This window comes from Dasypus novemcinctus, chromosome 30 (assembly GCF_030445035.2).
Source record: "Dasypus novemcinctus isolate mDasNov1 chromosome 30, mDasNov1.1.hap2, whole genome shotgun sequence".
NCBI lineage: Eukaryota > Metazoa > Chordata > Mammalia > Cingulata > Dasypodidae > Dasypus > Dasypus novemcinctus.
Genome location: NC_080702.1, coordinates 19,461,005 through 19,481,779, shown reverse-complemented (window position 1 = coordinate 19,481,779; position 20,775 = coordinate 19,461,005). Strand labels below are relative to the sequence as shown.

At 37.9% G+C, this 20,775-nt stretch overlaps 2 protein-coding genes across 3 annotated transcripts in view; both read right to left on the bottom strand.

Annotated features, from left to right (window-relative positions):
* LOC131276918 (zinc finger protein 705F-like) overlaps window positions 1-20,775 on the bottom strand; it is a 276,256-nt gene that overhangs the window by 189,313 nt on the left and 66,168 nt on the right. Inside the window, exons 2-4 of one of the 2 annotated variants that reach the window (XM_071212739.1) lie at window positions 19,586-19,668; window positions 15,323-15,449; window positions 13,777-13,868 (exon numbers count right to left, since the gene is read on the bottom strand). In XM_071212739.1, the coding sequence (XP_071068840.1) occupies window positions 13,777-13,868; window positions 15,323-15,449; window positions 19,586-19,597 (231 nt within the window). In that variant the 5' untranslated portion in view covers window positions 19,598-19,668. The remainder of the gene's footprint in view (window positions 1-13,776; window positions 13,869-15,322; window positions 15,450-19,585; window positions 19,669-20,775) is intronic. The other variant, XM_071212740.1, reaches the window with a different exon arrangement.
* On the bottom strand, window positions 9,481-13,503 carry LOC139437853 (zinc finger protein 26-like). Its single transcript, XM_071212721.1, has 2 exons — window positions 13,497-13,503; window positions 9,481-13,099 (listed from the first exon to the last, which is right to left on the bottom strand). Exons 1-2 carry the CDS (start codon window positions 13,501-13,503, stop codon window positions 11,241-11,243), a joined length of 1,866 nt encoding a protein of 621 aa, XP_071068822.1. The 3' UTR covers window positions 9,481-11,240.

The following is a 20,775-nucleotide window of genomic DNA, read 5'->3' as shown; positions in this document are numbered from 1 at the left end:
GACAGCTCCCACCCTGTGCTCCCACGCAACGGCCACTTGAGGGCGCCTCTACACCGCAGCCAGTTCAATGACCCAGATCCCAAGCCCCACTGGGTGGGCTGGGCTTCAGCTGGAAACACCGAAAACCGACTCCAAAACCAGAACTCCCAAACTTCGCAAAATATTCCCCAATCGGCTTCCAGATGTGTCCCCCTCCCTCACTGCACCCTGCAACAATCTCCCAATTGTGTCCCCTTATTGCCAAAAATCCAATTCCATTGCAGATCAGCAGCCAGACCTGTGGGGATGGGGCTCCAGGAGGAAGCGCTACCACCCCTGTCCGCAACCAAAAATTCCCCCGCTTCACAACAAAACACCGTCTGTCTCCCCAAATCGATCTGCAAAGGAGTCCTGTCCCATCAACCCCTCACCAGCCCTTCAGGGACCCGCAAATTCCTCAGCACCGCAGAGCCTCCAGAAAAAGGGAAAAAAAACCCTGGCCACGACGGCTCCCCGAGCTGCAGCAGCGCCCGATACCGCGAGGCCACTCACCCAAGGAGGGAACTTTCCGCGCCCAGCTTGGACCTCCGTTTATATATTATAGACGTATCCTCTCTGTTACCTTCCCACCAAATCGACGTCCAGACACCTTCCAACCAGCAAAAATCCCCGAAACAGCGCGGTCCCAAAGAGCCTTCAATGCTGCCCAGCCGCCTCCTGCAGAGACACTACCAGGAAAGTTCACTCAGCCACCATCTTGCCCCAACTCCTCCATGGATGAATCTTGAGAACATTATGTTGAGTGAAGCAACCCAGGCATTGAAGGACAAATACTACATGACCTCAATGATATGAAATAAGTAAACCAAGTGGCCTCAGAAAGATAGAGACTGGATGATAGGCTTACAGGAAATTGGGGGGTAGAGAAAGGATGTAAGCTGACACCTACATGGGTGAAATCTATAAGCTTGAGGTAAGTATTTGTATAAGGAAGGGATAAAATGGGGGCATAGGGTTACCTTTGGGTGGGGCTTTGCAGGCTTGAGGGGAGCTAGGGATGGGAGGATGGCAATATTGCCCAAGAAATTGGGGGAGGGTGGGGAAACATGAACATAGGAGATTGTCAGATATTTGGTTGAGAGTATAATGCTATGAAAATCTTCTCAAAAATATAATAAGAAAGTTACCTGTTTAAGATGCTTAAAGGGGATAATCTGATGCAGGACAAGCTCCTAGGGAACATGTGAATATTCATTTTTGCCATAGTGTGTTTATATCATTGGATAGAGAACCATATAATGAGAGTGAAGATATACCCACATCCTGGGGATGACTGATGCCAGTGAATAGAGGGAACATCTCTCAAGAGAAATGGTTCCTCTCAGTGCATTAAGGCAGTTGAGCATGTCAAGCCCTCAACACTGTTGCAACTATCTCTAAACACGGCCCTTCAAGCAATGAAGACTGACTGTCAGTGTGGGCCCTAAGGGGAGGGGGAAAGAGGTATTGAATAGATGGAACCAATGTAACTGTGTGGGCAATACAAGTGTTTCACAAGAGTATGCAAGGATGGATACAGGACATATAAAATTACATAAAAAATGTAGAGGGGCTGATAGGCTAAAATGTAAATCATAATGTAAAACATAACGTAACTAAAACTTTAGAAAACTGTATAGTCTAAAATATAAACCACAATGTAAACAGAAATGTTACCTTATTTCAAAGCTATTGTCTCAATATCTGTATATCAGTTCCAGTAAATTTAGTATGAATATGCAAAAAGATTACTGCTGTGGAAGGGAAAAGGTTTTATGTTGGATATGTGGGAGTTCTGTATATTGTATATATGAATTACTGTGGTCTAAAACTCTTGTGAAGATAAGCTTAATAATTAGAAAAAAGAAAAACGATAGGATGTAGACACTGAGAAAAAGATGAAAGTAGTTGCCTTGCTAATTTGCAAACATAGGAACACTTAGTGTAGTGATGGAAGGAAAAACATTAAAAACAAAGCTTTTGAATATTTAAATTTTTTCATACCCCTATTTATTTTTACCTTAGTTTTTAAAAATTAATATATATTCTATATTGAATCTTTAAACTCATCACTATATTCTATTTTACTATTAATAGAACCTGGCAATATACTGGGCTTCACTTTTCAGGAAGTTCTGGATCACAGAGAGGTCCAACAATGGCAGCGGAGGAATACTGGTGTGGGATGTTATTGACGGGGACACATGGTTGGCAGGGAGTTCTCCAGGGCATTTATCTATGGTACATAAAAATGTTTGGATATTTTCATAGTGGATACAATTAAAAATGACAACTGAGGGAGTGTGGAGTTCCTAGCCAGGGGAGCTCTACCACAGTCCCTAAAGGAACAGCAACAATCCCCCAAGTGAATAGCAAAGACTAAAAAGAATGAAGGTCTAACAATGAGCCCTTAGTACTAATGACTATGCTTGTGAGCCTTTGCACCTGAAATAAGAACAAGGCATAAAGCTGCAGGGTGCCTAAGAGTTGCCTACTGAGAGCCTCCATATTGTTCAAATGTGGCCAGTCTCGAAGCCAAACTCAGCATGAAAATGCATTGCCTTCCCCCCAGCATGGGATATGAGTCCCGGTGATGAGCTTCCCTGGTGCCGAGGGATTACTACCAAGTACCAGCTGATGATGTAACCAGAGAATGGCCTTGAATAAAAGCGTAAACCCTGAACCGCATAATATCTTAGTCTACATATACCAGGAGTTAAAAATGCTTTTTGACCTGAATCAAGGGAGAAATGGAAAGTACAAATGAGTTTATATGGCTATGAGTCTCCAAATATAACCAGGAGGATATCAGAAGGTTGCCCTTATGCACACCTCAGCAGAGTCCCAGAGACAAAGTAGATACAACCCCAGGTATTGGTTCTTCTGAGGGCTACAGAAACTCATAGGTTCTACGGACATGGCAGATGGAGATCAGTGCCATGCCAGTTGGCCCTTCTTTGGAGTTGGTGTTTCTGTGTGATGGAGCTGGACTCAGATGTGATCTTTTTTCAGAAGCCTCTCCTGTTGGTTTTACCAGAACTGTAGTTGGTGATGGGGCTTAATATATACGCAGGGGACCTGAATCTCTGGACTGACCATATGATAGCCAGGCCCTGTGCCTCAACAGATTGCAGCTCCTACACTCTGGATTATTGGAATTAACTCACTCAGCTAACACAGAGTTGAAGAAGGTCAACCACCACATCAAGGAGCCAAGAGTGCCTACAACTGAAAGCAGGATTGCATCCAGCATCCATGTGGTATCTAAGCCCTCTCTTGATATAGATGTGGAATGGACACAACTATTCCAAGGTCCACAGGATGGAGGAATTGAATATGGATTAGAGTGGACTTACTGATATTCTATTCATGAACTATTTTGATTAGTAATCGAAGAAAATATGGCATTGGTGTGGAGAAAGTGGCCATGGTGTCTGCTGGGGGTGGAGAATGGGAGGAGGAGATGAGATGTGGAGGTGTTTTCGGGACTTGGATTTGTCCTGGGTGATGTTGCAGGTACAGTTACTGAACACTGTACGTCCTCCCATGGCCCAATGGCTGGAACGTGGGAGAGTATGGGATATGATGTGGACCATTGACCATGATGTGGAGCAGTGCTCAGAGATGTATTCACCAAATGCAATGAATGTCTCATGATGACGGAGGAGATGTTTCTATGGGGGGAAGAGTGGGGTGAGGGGGGTGGGGAGTACATGGGGACCCCATATTTTTTTAATGTAATATTAAAAAAAAAAGACCAAAAAATTAAAAAAAATAATTGTCATAAGTGCAAAATATTAAAGATAGATTACCAGGGGAAAGTGGTGATAGTTAATCCATAATTATTTCTTAAAATTTTTGGTGTCTATACATATAAATCCTGCACCACTGCACATCCCAGCAATTTTTAAAATTGTTTGCTCCAAATTCCAACAAATTCATGATTTGGGGTGTGAGAGACCATGCATGTCCAGTGTAAGCATCTCTTTGCATTGTCAGCTGCAGCAATACTGTCTTCCTGGTGGAGAAAAGGACCATACAGACTCATAAAGACCTTCTATCTGTGGCTGAGACAGTACTACTGCTTCAAAGGGAAATATATTTTATGTTCTTGTGGCTTGGTGGAAATAGGAAGGATTGTCAAGAGCTTTCAGGTCCTCCTGAGGCTAGAAAACTCCATCTCATACTGGGTCCTGGGCTATCAGTACCCTTCACCCAGGGAATGCCCAATGACAGTATCATTGGTAAAATCAGGACCATGCTTGCCATGGCCGCAGGAAGTGACACAGCTGCATGTGAGAGTGGTGGAGTCACCAATGAAAAATCCTGATACAATACCAGACCAATGCTTTGCTGTCCACGCATTGGCATCCTGAAGATACCGATACTCAGTGCTGATTCACTGATGGATCAGCCAAGCTGAAGACACCTGGCATTATATCTATATAGAATGCAACTGATAAGAGAAGACACAATTTTTGTCTTTGTTTAGAGTAATGCATTCTCTATAACTATGACATAAAAGACAAGGTGTAGTGAGAATAACAGAAATAATTGTAGTAACCCCAATTTTAGTAGGAAAGCATTCTGCAATCATTTAAAAGTAGGCATGAAATTAGCTGTATGTATTTGATATTTGCAAGTTCTGGGGTCATATTTTTTTTTAATTATTAATAACCAGGACAGGATTTCCAAATCTTGACCATCGTAACGTCATTGCTTATAGTTCCATAGGACCAGAGGTTTTGGAATCTATTAATATTTGATTATTAACAAGACAATTATTGCAGTGCATTTTGATTGATACTCCTTACTGGGTCAATAATGGGTGGCAATGGGAATGATGTGGACCTCTCCTTGGCAAAATGAAATATTATGTACAAGACCCTCACAGCCACCAGTGAAGATTCCAATCAGTGAAATGAAATATTGTTTCCTCTCAGATCAGGAACAAAGCAACCATATGTTTCCTATCATTTAGATATTTAATCACTGTCTCAGGAGTACCATACAAGGAACTATATTCACTTACTGGAGAAGATTAAAAAATCAAGAGACTCCACACATTCTTTTTCCCCCTAAACCTATAACATGTCTCCCAATGATATCAATAACTCAGCCTCTAGATACCCAATCATTTGCCCAAACACTTCAAACATTATCCCTATAGAAACACAATAACTGATGCACACCACCTTCACAATTGCCAAAAAGATGATTCCCCTGATTTTCTTTTGAATACATTCTCCACCATGAATTTTCTCGAAGTCCATCAAGTAGTTTCATCCTCTTAATAAATACGTTTCCCTCTAATTTCAAGGTTTTATATGGTTATATTTTAACTTTATATTTAAAGAAGTTTTAGGTTACCAAAATGTTATATAAAATATAGGAGGGAAGCAGACTTGGCTCAGTGGTTAGGGTGTCCGTCTACCACATGGGAGGTCCATGGTTCAACCCTGGGCCTTGTTGACCCATGTGGAGCTGGCCCATGTGAAGTGCTGTGTGCAAGGAGTGCCCTGTCACACAGAGGTGTCCCCATGTAGGGCAACCCCATACACAAGGAATGCACCCCATAAGGTGAGGTGCCCAGCATGAAAGAAAGTTCAGCCTGCCCACAAATGGCACCACACACATGGAGAGCTGACACAACAAGATGAAGCAACAAAAAGAAACACAGATTCCCGTGCTGCTGACAACAACAGAAGCGGACAAAGGACATGCAGCAAATAGACACAGAGAACAGACAACTGGGGTGGGGGGAAGGGGAGAGAAATAAATAAATAAATCTTAAAAAAATATATAGGACATTCCCATATGCACCAATCCCTCTAACATTTTCCATTATGAATAACATCTTAAATGAATATGACACATTTGTAAAAAGTGATATCAAAACATTGCTACTAACCATGGTTAGGAGTTTTTATTATGACTCACACTTTGTAGCGTATAATTTTATAGGTTTTGAAAAAAATGGATAATGGTTTGTATCCATCAGTGCAATATCATACAGAACAATTTCAATGTCCATTTATAATTTTCCATTTTTAAATGTCCTATGTTCCAACTATTCTTGCCCCCTCCCCTCAAAACATCTGGTAACTACTAGCTCCATAACAATGTTAAAAGTTCTTCCATTTCTAAAATAAGTCTAATTTGGTCCATGGTTTCATTCTCAAGTTTCTCATTCCTTAGTCCTGAGGATTTTGGAATGGTGATGCCTGCCCTGCTTGAGACTGAAAGGGGGCTTAGGCTTTATGGGAAAGCTGGAAAGAACAATTTTGCTTGCAGTTTTACTCTTTGCTTTTTGGAATGGGTGTTGTCCATCAACATCGTTTGTTTAGTCTTGGGCAAGGCTGATGAACTGAAGAGTGGGTATGGGTGGCAACAGTGCTGAGATTCAGGGTTCAACTGGCATATGAACAGACCTGGAGATTTAAGTCTCTTGCACCAACATTTAATGTAGATAGTACTAATTATAGGTACAAATACAAGGGTAGAAGAATCTTCTGAAGGAAATGGTAAATGAGCCTTACTGTTACAGTGGGGAAATAGGTTGTCAAATGTTCCAAGGTAAGTCACAGTGGTGGGATGCTGATTTCATGGGGATCTGTGTTTTGTTTGCATTATTCAGGTTTCTCTAGAGCCCTCAGGGCATCGTAGTTTGAGGCTGAAACCTCACTCATTCACTTGATCATAGATTCTTCTCAGATTGAGCATTGGCTCACCAATCTCTACTCACTTTTCATTTGCTGATGACATATATTCAAGGCTCTAGCTCTTGGAGTCTGTTCAATATCCTGAGTTCATATCAGTGAAATAATGCAATATTTGCCCTTTAATGACTGGTTCACTTCACTCAACATTGCCTTCAAGATTCATTCATGTTGTCTCATATCAATACTTCATGCCTTTATAGGGCAGAGTAATATTCCACTATATGTATATACCACATTTTATTTATTCATCCATTGAAGAAATCTTCAGTTGTATCCATCTTCCAGGAATTGTGAATAATGCTGTGATGATCATTGTTGTATGTATAGGTTCACATCCTTGCTTTCAATTCTCCAGTAATAGGACTGCCAGATCATAAGACAATTCGATTCTTTGCTTCCTAAGGAAGTGTAAATCCATCCTTCCCAGTGGCTGCAGCATTTCACATACCCGCAAGCAGTGCATGAGTATTCCTATTCCATCACATCCTCTCCAAAACATTATAGTTTTGTTTTGTTAATAGCAGTTAGGCTAATGGTGTAAGGTGCTATCCCATTGTTTTTTATTTGCATTTCCCTAAGAGCTGGTGTGACTGTTTGGGATTATTTATGAATACCAAAAGGAGAGATCATGTTTGTAAACTGCTCTTTACCTCTTGGTTTGATAACTCTTTGATTGTTAGATTCAGGTGAGGTATCTGACTAAATTATGTTAAGATTAGGGATTTAATTCAGCCTCATCATTAGAGTGGAACTCAGGCACTGATAAAACAGACTCACACAAAATTAGACATGCAGGAGAAGAACATAGAGAAATAAAGATGGTGCCAAGACACAGAAGAGGCTCCAGGAAGAAAGATGAGCCAGATAATCTACACCTGACCTTTTGAAGAGAAGAGAGCAGCCGACTTCAAAATGAAACATGCCTTGGGGAGAGACACGAGCCATATGCCAACCTACAGCTGAAGTCAGAAGAAGCTGGGGCCATAGAGCCTTAAGAAGAATGAGGGCTGAATCCTCACAGACATTGCCCATCACCTTATTTCAACATGTGGCAAATGATTTTGGGTGAGAAAACACCTCTGATGGTACCTTGAGTTGGACTCCTTAGGGACCTGTGATTGTAAGCTTCTACACCCAAATAAATACCCTTTATAAAAGCCAACAGATTTCTGGTATTGTGTATTAGCACTCCTTTAGCTGATTAATGCTGCTGGTGATGTTGAGCATCTTTTCAGGTAATTTTAGCCATTTGTATTTCTCTTTGGAAAAGTGTCTATTCAAATAACTTACCCATTTTTTAAATGGGATGTTTTTATTTTTGAGATGTACGACTTTTTCATCTAGGCTGGATATTAGGCTCTTATCATATAAGTGGTTTACAAATATTGTCTACAACTGAGAGGGCTGCCTTTTCACTTTCTTAACAAACTCATTTGAAGCACAAAGGTTTTAATTTTCAGGGTATCTCATTTATCTATTTTTCTTTATTGTTCATCCTTTGGGTGTAATGTTTATGAAACCATTACCTACATAGTGATGTCATAGATGCATACCTACATGATCTTCCAGGATTTTTATGGTCTTCACTGTTACATTAAAGTCTTTGATCCATCTTGAGGTAAAATTGTATAGGGCATGAGATGGTGATCCTCTTTTATTCTTTAACATATATATATCCAGTTCGAGCCCCATTTACTGAGACTATTCTGTCGCAGTTGAGTGGGCTTGGTGGTCTTGTCAAATATTAGTTGGCTGTATATGTGTGGGACTATATCAGGACTCTCAATTTGGCTCCATTGGTCAGTATGTCTATTCTTGTGACAGTATAATGAAGTTTACTACTGTAGAATTGTAGTATGTTCTAAAGTCAGGTAGTGTGATTCCTCCAATTTCAATTTTCTTTTTCAAGTTGTTTTAGGCTAGTTTGGACCCCCTGCCCTTCCAAATATTTTTGATAATTGACTTTTCTGTTTCAGTATATATTTCTGCTGGAATTTTATTAGTATTGCATTCAATTTGTTAATTTGTGCAGGACAGACATCCTAATAATATTTTGTCTTCCTATCCATGAGCATGGAATAGACTTCCATTTATATGGATCTACATTAATTTCGATTAGCAATGTTGTGTACTTTTCTGAGTACAAGTCCTTTACACATATAAATTTATTCCTAGATATTTGATTCTTATTGTTGCTATTGTAAATGGTAATTTATTCTTGATTTCTTCCTCAGATTGTTCATTATTATTTTACAGAAATGCTATTGATTTTTGTGTGTTCATCTTATATCCTACCACTTTATTGAACTGGTTTGTCAGATCTAGAAGCCTTTTGTGTATTTTTGGGACTTTCTACAAATAGGGTTGTGTCATCTGCAAATAGCAAAATTTTTATTTTTCCTTTCCAATTTGGATTCATTTGTTTCTTTTTCTCACATAGGTGCTCATGTAAGTACTTGCAATACAATGTTAACCAAGAGTGGCAACAGTGTGAATACTTGTCTTTTTTAGATCTTAAAGGGAAAGCCTTTAGCATCTCACCATAGAGTATAAAGTTAGCTATGGGTTTCTCATATATGCCATTTATCAAGTTGAGGAAATTTACTTCTAATACTATCTTTTGAAGTGTTTGTGATAAAAAAAATGCATGCTATGTTTTGTCAGTTGCATTCTCTGCATAAACAGAGATAATTGATTTTTTTCTTTGATATGTCAATGTGCTGTATTATATCAATTTTCTTCTTTTGAACCATCCTTGCATACATGAGATAAAATCCACTTGATCATGGTGTATAATTTGTTGTGTGGTTGGATATGATTAGCAAGGTTATTTGGACATCTTTTATTAGCTCTTCCATGTTGTGTGACTCCTCTTACATTTTAGTTTCTTCACTATGCTGGACCATAAATTCTGGTTTCTTAATATGGAGTAATATTTTTTCCTGATGTCTAGACATCAGTTTATTTTGAGGTTCACATTCAGTTTGTTAGTTCCTCGTTATACTCTAGGGTTTTATTTTGATTGGTTTTCTACAATGAGACTCTTTATCACTCAGTTCCACTTTTTCTATATTCTTATTGCCCATTTCAACAGAAAAAAAATTATTCAAAAAAGAGACAAAAGAAAAAGAGAAAAAATTAAAAAAGGAAAAAGACCAAAAAGAAACAGAAAAAGTTAATAATAAGAGGAGTAATAGAAATAAAATTTTAAAATGTGAATATATAGAAAGGACAAACTGAAAATAGAGAAATGTCTTAATACGTCAAAAGAGAAGACAAAACTGGGAAAGGAGGGAAGAAAATAAGAGGAAATTATGACAGAGTATTAGAGATGAAAGGAAAAGTGAAGAGGAAGGAAAGAGAAATAAGAAAAGAGATGAAATAATAATATGAAAAGGGAAGGAAAATCACAAAAATGGAGGAAAATAAAAATAGGGAAAATTTAAAAAAAATTTAAAAAATGAGAAGTGGGAAGCGAAAGAAATACAAAAGCAAGAGAAGAAGAAATGAAAATGAGGAAGAGGAGAGGAAGAAACAAATAGGCAAACAAAACAATACAAAAGGAAACAAATTTGGTTCTCCCTTTCAGGTCACCAGATGCACTCGGACTGCTTGTTTTGGGCAATTGACCACCCCACAAAAATATAAAAAAACAGGCCTCTACCTCAGTCCACCAGGACCTCACCTGTCTACTCTTACCTGGCTGCTTTTACGTGCCAAACAATCCATCCACAGGTAGCCTCTATGCCAGAACCCACATAAAGAAAAAATGATTTTAAAGACTGTAAAGAAAAGGGAACAAACAGAAAAAACACTTTTCGCTAATTTCCCTCAGCTCCCTTCATATTTCATTCAGCTCTACCTACTCTAAGCTGCTTGGGCATAGACCCACCTGTATGATTGCCCCTCAGCAACTTCTGTGGTCCCTGAGAGCTGATTGTCTTACCTTCACCCAGAGTGAGATGTGGGAATCTCTATTCCTGTATAGATAACATGAATGTGGTTTCCTTGCTGTCTCAGAGCTCCAATGTTCTTTAAGATTAAAATATTCATTGCATGCTTTCACACATAAATGACATTCATGAGATTTCTCTCCAGTGTGAGTTCCTTCATGTTTTTTTAAAAGAAGAGTGATGAAAGATGTGTTTCTCACACAGATGAAATTCATGGAATTTCTCACCCGTGTAAGTTCCCTCATTTTGTTTTGGAGAAGAGGATTGAACAAGGCTTTCACATAAAGATGACATTCATGGAGTTTTTCTCCAGCATGACATTTCTCATGGTATTTAAGGCAAGAGGATGCAGTGAGGACTTTCCCACAGAGATGACATTCATAGAACTTCTCTCCAGTGTGAGTTCTCATATGTCACTTAAGTTTGGAAAATCGACTAAAAGCTTTCTCACTCAGATGATATTCATGGGGTTTTCTCACCAGTGTTAGTTCTTTCATGGTGTTTAAGTTTAGCATATTGACCAAAGCCTTTGTGACATAGATGGCATTCATGGGTTTTTCTCTCCAGTGTGAGTTCTCTCATGTCTTTTAAGGGAAGAGCAATTAGTGAAGCATTTCCCACATACATGACATGCATAGGGCTTCTCAACAGTATGAGTTCGCAAATGTCGTTTAAGGTGACAATGTTGAATGAATCCTTTGTCACATAGATGACATTGATGAGGTTTCTCTCCAGTGTGAGTTCTCTCATGTATTTTAAGGTAAGAATGTTGACTGAAACATTTGCCACATAGATGACATTGATGGGGTTTCTCTCCAGTGTGAATTCTCTCATGTCGTTTAAGGTAAGAGTAAACAGTGAAGCATTTCCCACATATAGAACACGCATAGGGTTTCTCACCAGTGTGAATCGTCTCATGTTGTTTAAGGGAAAAGTAACCAGTGAAGCATTTCCCACATACAGAACATGCATAGGGTTTCTCACCAGTGTGAGTTCTCACATGTTCTTTAAGCTGAAAACGTTGAATGAATCCTTTGTCACATAGATGACATTGATGAGGTTTCTCTCCAGTGTGAGTTCTCACATGTGTTTTAAGGGAAGAACTTTGACTGAAACATTTGCCACATAGATGACATTCATGGGGTTTCTCTCCAGAGTGAGTTCTTTTATGTTGTTTAAGGGAAAAGCAATTAGCAAAGCATTTCCCACATAGATGACATTCATGGGGTTTCTCTCCAGTGTGAATCCTCTCATGTTGTTTAAGGGAAGAGTAACCTGTGAAGCATTTCCCACATAGAGAACATGCATAGGGTTTCTCACCAGTGTGAGTTCTCACATGTTTTTTAAGCTGAAAACGTTGGATGAATCCTTTGTCACATAGATGACATTGATGAGGTTTCTCTCCAGTGTGAGTTCTCACATGTGTTTTAAGGGAAGAACGTTGACTGAAACATTTGCCACATAGATGACATTCATGGGGTTTCTCTCCAGTGTGAGTTCTTTTATGTTTTTTAAGGGAAGAGCAATTAGCAAAGCATTTCCCACACAGATGACATTCATGGGGTTTCTCTCCAGTGTGAATACTCTCATGTTCTTTAAGGGAAGAGTAAACAGTGAAGCATTTCCCACATATAGAACACGCATAGGGTTTCTCACCAGTGTGAACCCTCTCATGTCGTTTAAGGGAAGCGTCAACAGTGAAGCATTTCCCACATATAGAACACGCATAGGGTTTCTCACCAGTGTGAATCCTCTTATGTTTTTTAAGGTAAGAGTAACCAGTGAAGCATTTCCCACATAGAGAACATGCATAGGGTTTCTCACCAGTGTGTGTTCTCACATGTTCTTTAAGCTGAGAACGTTGAATGAATCCTTTGTCACATAGATGACATTGATGAGGTTTCTCTCCAGTGTGAGTTCTCACATGTGTTTTAAGGGAAGAACGTTGACTGAAACATTTGCCACATAGATGACATTCATGGGGTTTCTCTCCAGTGTGAGTTCTTTTATGTTTTTTAAGGGAAGAGCATTTAGCAAAGCATTTCCCACATAGATGACATTCATGGGGTTTCTCTCCAGTGTGAATCCTCTCATGTTCTTTAAGGGAAGAGTAAACAGTGAAGCATTTCCCACATATAGAACACGCATAGGGTTTCTCACCAGTGTGAGTTCTCACATGTCGTTTAAGGGCAGAACGTTGACTGAATCCTTTGTCACATAGATGACATTGATGAGAGTTCTCTCCAGTGTGAGTTAACACATGTTGTTTAAGGCAATAATGTTGACTGAAACATTTGCCACACAGAAGACACTCATGAGGTTTCTCTCCAGAGTGAGTCTTCTCATGTTGTTTAAAGGAAGAGCAAGAAACAAAATATTTCCCACAAAGATGGCATAAGTAGTTTTCTGGGCAGTATGAGTTCTTTTATTTTCTTTAAAATGAGAATAGTGATATTCATGAATCTGCTTATGCTGACTAATAACTGAGTGGTTCCTGTGTAATTTTGCCATCAGACTCCTAAAATATGGTTTCTTTGTCTTGCAAATTAAAGCATATTGTGTCACTTTGGATCTGTCAGTGGTATCTTCTTTCAAATAATTGTATTTGAAAGAATTCCTTTTAATGTTAGATCTCTGCTGTGGGGAACTAGATGAGAGACTGTAAAACATTTGTCAATATACATGAATTTCTTTATTTCCATGCATATAAATTCTACACTAATCCTTCAGTGATAGAATCCAATTAAATAATTCCCTTGTTACATTCATAAATACATTATTCTTCTCCATAACACAGAGATACTCTTCATTACAGAAATCCAATATCAGAGTTATCTGATAAATTTTGAACTTCACTATGTGTTAAAGATTACATATGTGAAACCTATTTATGCAATTCTTTTAAATATTTTCTCAGGTTAGAGTTTTGGCTTAGGTTAATTTTCCTTAAATTCAAACTCAGATTTTTTCTAGATTAGAATTTAATCCCAAAATTGATTAAATTAGGCTATTTTACTAAATTCCTAATTTACTCTATCTCCAGGTATCTATGTAGAAACTAGGGTTCACACATTGAAACTTACCAATGACATGATTTCAGAAGTATCTTTCCTACAGATAGGTGGGTTGAATATCATTTCTATCATTTCCCATTTTTTAGAGACTCTTTTGCTACCTGTAATAATTGGGGAAAAAATTTACATGTTAGGGTACGATTCAGGGCTTGAAAATGTTTAAAGTTTCCAAGGATCTCTCTCAGTATGTGTCCAACATTCAGAATTATCAGGAAAAGGGAATCAAATTGAATACTCTAAACAAAAAAACTATTATATCCACTTATAATGGGCAAAATTGCATATATGATTTTTGAAAAACTGAACAAATGTATATTAATACTATAAGAAGTTAATATCAGGCAAAAAACATGCTAAGTGAAAGAAACCAGTTGCAAAATACTATGCATTATATGATTCCATTTATATAAAATGTAAATATAAGTCAATTTATAAAGAAATAAGTCTACTGATTATGTAAGACTGGCGAAGGACTGCTAACAGGGTGTAGTTTTTATTTTGGTGTAATGAAATTGTTCTAAAATGTTTTTCTGTTGATGAATGCACACCATTTGATTATAATAAAAGCCACTGATTATACCCTTTGGAAAGATTGTATGGTATATGAGTATATCTCAGAAAAACTTCTTAATAAATAAATAAATAAATAACGAAAAATAGCCAGAAATACCAGCTATGTAAAACAGTTGAAGCATAGATAAATTGAGAAGTGAAGAATCTTATTTGTCTGGTTTTTGTTTGTTATAATTATTGAAATAAAAGGTTCTAATTACATTAGTGATACTTCAGAGAAAGTAAAGAATCCCGTTAATTCTAAATAGGAAGAAATCTGTTTCCACAGTGACTGAATATATTTTAAAACAATTTGATTGATACATATTAGTGAAGCATATGATCCATTCAGGGTGTACAAATCAATGGTATTTGGAATAATAACATCACTGGGCAATCATTACTTCAAGCATTATTAGAGCAGTTTCACTACTTTAATAATAATAAACAAAAAAAATTCATCACCTCTCAATCTCTCTATGCTTCATGAGATTCATTTTATGTTGAAAGAAAATCAAATAAACTTATTCCATCAGAATTATCTAAATTCTATCTGGGAAAGTAATACGCAAATTTTTTTAACTGTTCTGAAAACTCAGCATAGCCCTTGCAGCAGAATACTTATTTCACAATGACTATTTATCCATTCAAACAGCATTCACTGAGTTCTCCACACTGCACAGAGTGTTGGAAATGGAGATTCACAAAGGACATTAAGTTGTGGTCAAGATTAAATTATATTGGATTGAAATAGAGGTAAGTAAAAGAAAGGAACAAATTTCATTTAGGCAATTGTATGTGTTATAAAATAATATATTTAAATTACAATATATAAAATATAAGTAAAATAATGATTACATGACAATATAAAAAACCTGATCTTGCTATCTGAATAAATGGAAGATGATTTATAGTAAATATATAGGTAAATGCTAGATACATAGGTGGGATAGATGGTAAACAGAGATAGACAAAGTTGATAAATATATTTTTAGATTCTTACCCACTGAGACCAGGTGATTGATATTCTCCAGCATCACTTCTCTGAACAGCTTTCTCTGGGAGGAGTCTAGCATGTCCCACTCTTCCTGGGTGAAGTCTACAGCTACATCTTTCAAGGTAATTAATTCCTAAAACGTCATAGCAATTTTGGTTCACATAGGGCTATCTGTAACAATGTCTTGAGTGTGATGCTCAAATTAACATCACTAACCTCTACAATAAACTTTCATATTATACTGAGATCTCTTAACAATAAAGGCTCTTTCATATTTAATGATTCCCCATTTTGGCCAAGGTCTTTTTCCAAATTCATCACTAGTTGGTGCTTCATATTAATCCCTTGGTGCCAGGGAGCCTCATCCCTGGAGGTCATATCCCATGCAGGGGTTATAAAGTAGTGTTTTTATTTGCTCATCAGTGGTCTGGTATTTTGTGTTTGCTTTTATTAGCATTGCTTATGTACTTGAGAGATTCTTGCCTCTCTATTTGAGAATGTAGCAGGAATCCCCAGGATGGGCGTTTACAATTTTGTTGTGTGGGTCTCTACCCACTTAAGATAACATTCTAGGCAAACATGAACACATTCATATTTCAAAGGGGCATGTTCCAGGTACACCTTTCCCCATACATCCTCATACTTGATAACACCCAGCACCAGTGACCCTCTCCTGCAATATTTGCCAAAATAACACTCCCCACAATGTATTATCAACTACAGCCCCCCACCTCCCCAAAGATCAACTGTTCCTTACTCCTGCCCTCCCCTCAGCTCCATGGAGAGCCCAAGCCACACCCCCCAACCCTTCACATACTCACATTGAGTACTACTGGCCCCACTCACAATGTTCCTCCACCATTAGCCCATCTTTTGCCAAACCAAACCCATCCACTTTATCATAGTTTCTCCCCACTTTGAGCATCACCTCACCACTCTCCACTCCCTTTTATATCCTGGCAAACTATCTGCCAGAATCTATCTCTGTGAGTCTGCTAAATATCCTTAGTATCAATGAGATCAGGTAATATTCCTCTCTTAGTGACTGGTTATATCACTCATCATAAAGTACTTGGGTTCTTTCATATTGTCTCATATGTCAATACTTATTCCTTCTTACAGCTTAATAATATTACATCACATTATATACCACGTCTTGTTTATCCATTCATCCCTTGATGTAAACTTGTGTTGCTTCCAACTTTTGGATGTAGTGAATAATACTGCAATGAATATTTGTGTGCATATATATGTTAATGACCCTACTTTCAATTCTTTTGGAGATATTCCTAGTTTTGGAATTGTTTGGTCATATGGCAATTCTATACTTGGCTTCCTGAGGAACAGTGAAGCTGTTCTTCAAAATGGCTGAACCATTCTACATTCCCACTAGCAGTGGATAAGTGTTCCTATTCCTCCACATTCTCTCATAAAAATGGGCATTATCTTGCAACATTTGTCAACCAATTTCCCCGATGTAACAGAGTTAGACTCATTTATTTTCCTACACATGATTCTTCCACCCCTTTTCTTTGAGCCAATGAAGAGTATCTTACCAGTTAAATATATATCCCTGAGACTTTAATCTTCAGACTGTTCCTATGTCACCTGAGCCCTGAATCTCAGCAGAGGTGCAACCAACACCTAATCTCCAGTTCATCAGACTCACACAGGACAACTAACATAATGTTGATGCTGGAAAAGCCCCATGCCCCCAAACAGGGAGGATATACAACTGCAAGCAAAACAGGTCCTTCCACCTGTTCCATAAGATCTAAGCATCCTCTCAATCTGAAGCAGATTGCATAATCCTCAAGATTGAGGAATGAATAAACATAAAAGGGGAATGCTATCATGGACCAAAGTAGACTTTATTATTGTAGCAATGGTAGAACTTGTAAAACTGACATAAATATGGTGGTACCAGAGTATCTGAGGGGAAGAGGAGGGAAGAAAAGGTGGAAAACAGGGCATTTTAAGGTCACTGAAACTGTTCTGCATGATATTGCAATGATGAATACAGACCTTTATATATTTTTCAAAACCATAATATTCTGTGGTGCAATGTGTAAACATTATGGTAAAATATAGACCTGGGTTAGTAGCAATGTTTAAATTTTATTTGTCAGCTGTAGCAAATGTACCACACTATTGTAAAATATTAATAGGGAGAATGTGAGAGAGGGAAAGTTGGGGTAGATGGGATTAACTTATGCTTTTGATGAAACATTTCTGTAATCTAAAATTTCTTTAAAAGAATAAAATGTATTATACAGAAAAAGAAAAAAAAAGAACACCCAACACTAAAAAGCAGACTGTGCATGAAAAACTCTACATGTGTGAGGGGTTCCAATATACTTATTATTAATGCTTAACTGTCATCTGCCATTCTGATATGCTCACAGTCTCATATACACTTTGAATGCATAAAACTCTATTGTTAAAGAATATCACATGAAATGTATGATATACACCTGGGAACTTCACAATAAACTTGTAATTATGACTTCTTACTGGTGATTATAAAGCTTTCACTCAACAATTCATAATTAAAACAATCCTTCCACCAACTTTGTTAATTTACAGACATCATCAATATCATTTTAACTGCCTGTCCGTTTGAAAGTATTTAAAAGAAAGTTTTTAAAAGAAGAAATAAGTATGTTTAGATTATAAATGTACATATAACTTCATTTTCCTCTCATTTTTTAAACATTTTTAAAGAATAAATTAACATATTGACAAATCTAACCAGCTAATGTGTGAAGTCCTTTCTTCCCAGATTAAATTCACAGGTCTATTATTCCTGAAAATGGCAGGGAGCTCTGAAGCAATATTCAGAAATATGCAGAATAGTTTTCATATCCAACTCAAATCAATAAGGTCTGCTTGCTTCAAGTATACATATTTCAAATTTTCACAATACTGTGAAAGGACAGATGGATCATGGTTGCAAGTCATGGACTTCTGCAACCATTGTACAGAAACTGGAGCTAGACTGATGAGCCCTATGGTAGGACTGGGGCCTACAAATATTAGTTTTCATTGTCTCTTTTGTTTCTTCATGTCTTCTGTGTGATACAGATAAAGAGAAAACTCTCCTTTGCTTCTGGAATCTCCAAATCTTTAAAAAATTTCACAGGGACATAATTTTTATTCTGCTTCTGATATGCAATCTGAACAAGCAGCCACAATGAAGGAAAAAATAATTCCTATACATTGCAGTCATTTATAAAATTTTGATAAATTTGATTTAGAAAAATTGAAGTTGGTAAATTTGAAGAGCATTGGTAAGGAGAATTTTTGAATATTTCAAAATGGGCAAACACATTCTATAGAAAATTTTAAGAAAATTAATTTGGGGAAAATATATAAATGATTCCTCACTTCCTTTTCTATTTAAAGATTTTATTTTTTAAAATGTATTTCTCTCCCTTCCCCACCCCCATTGTCTGCTCTCTTGTGCCCATTTGCTGTGTGTCCACTTTTTATTGCATCACCTTGCTGTATCAACTCTCCATGTGTGTGGTGCCACTCCTGGGTGGGCTGCACTTTTCACATGGGGCAGCTCTCCCTGTGGGGCACATTCCTTACATGTGGGACACTCCTATGCAGGGGCTTCCCTGCATGGCATGGCACTCCTTGTGTGCAGCAACACTGTGCATGGGCCAGCTCACCACACTGGCCAGGTGGCCCTAGGTTAGATCCCTGGACCTCTGATATGGTAGGTGAATTCTGTATCTGTTGAGATACATCTGTTTCCCCCTCTTTTCCTTTCCTTTCCTAAGCTTCTCTTGTGCTTCCGGTGAATATACTTAGATTTACACCCTAGTATCTGTAATTTTGCATGGATTGAATGAACCTGTTGTAAATTCAGCCTATTTTTCTAAGTGTAAACTTATATTCTTTCTCATCACTATCACCTCTAATCACTGCATGTTAAACCAATTTCAGACACTAGCATAATTCATGAATACACTATTTCTCTAATGATGCCATAGGTTGGGAGAGAAAAAGAAAATGTGTCTTATCTTTCCAGAGAATACACAGCCTTTGTGGAAGCTGGAAACAACTACTGTAATGGGTGAAGGAGATTATTTATTGATCACTACCTAACTTACCATAATTCTAGAGTTGTGTATAATTATAATTTGAGACCAGATCCTTGAATAGCTCATGAATACACTTGGATAATCCATGCCACTAGGAGAAATCTCCCCATCTGCTGTCAGCAGAGGTACAATTTCAGTTAAATAATACCAAACTCACCTGTGATTCCATTGTCACTACCTCAGCTGCAATCTATCTTCCTCTGGGTTTTCATGCAAATCCACACAAGCAGAAGAAGAAAGCTGAGAATGGAGAAAGAAGCCTTAAGAGTCAAGACTTGATCACAAATTTCAGGTCCACTTGTTATGAATACCAAACATGTCACCTAGTAATAACCCCAGCCCAGTCAACAAGAGGAAAATGAAGTGTGCTCCAAGGGAAATAAGGGAAGGACTCTCTTTTAGGAAGGTCAAGTGGCCAGAGGTCTTATCTTTCCTGGCTAATAAAGATGATATGAATACCTCAATGTACAGATAAGAACATGAAAATCCATGAATTTTATTAATTAGACTGTGATGTTCTGAGACTTTCTTCTTTAATTTTTAAAGATATTTAGATTGCATAAATATTACAAAAAATATAGGGGATTCCCATAAGCCCTATTCCCCACAATACCCACATTTGCCCCAATTAACTACATCCTTCAGAGTGTGTACATTAATTGCAAATGAACACATTTTAGAGCATTGCCATTAAGCATGGATTATAGTTTACATTGCAGTTTACACTCTCTCCCACACAATTCTGTAAGTTATGGCAAGGTATGCAATGGCCTGTATCTGTCATTTCAATGTCAGTCAGGAAGATTACCAACTCCTGAAAATTCCCCTGTATTACATCTGTTTTCCCTCTTCCTGACCTCAGAACCTCCATTGGCCACTGCCTCCACACCAATGATATAAGTTCTTCCATTGTGTAATCACTTTAAGTCTATAGTAGAATACCAGTAAGTCCGCTCTAGGGTATATTTCATTCCCCAATCCTGAGGATTCAGGGATGGTGATGCTCACTCTAACTAACTGAGACAGGCTTCCCATATGCCTGATGGATGAAGCTCATTTTCTTGCAGTTGTAGGCTCTCTTGGTTCCTTGGTATGGTGTTTGTCCATCATCACCTCCTTGTTAGTTTTGATGGGTGATTCCAATGAACTGGAGCATAGGTATTGCAACTCTGTTGAGGTTTATGGCCCAGGTGGCACATGGACAATCCAAAGATCCAAGTTTCTCAGATGTACACCTAACAATTCCAACACTAAATATAGGATCGAATAGAAGGGACCAAAGAGACATGCATAGGGAAACCACAACTGAGTCCAATTCTGTGTCACTGTGGGGTACAAACACCAAAG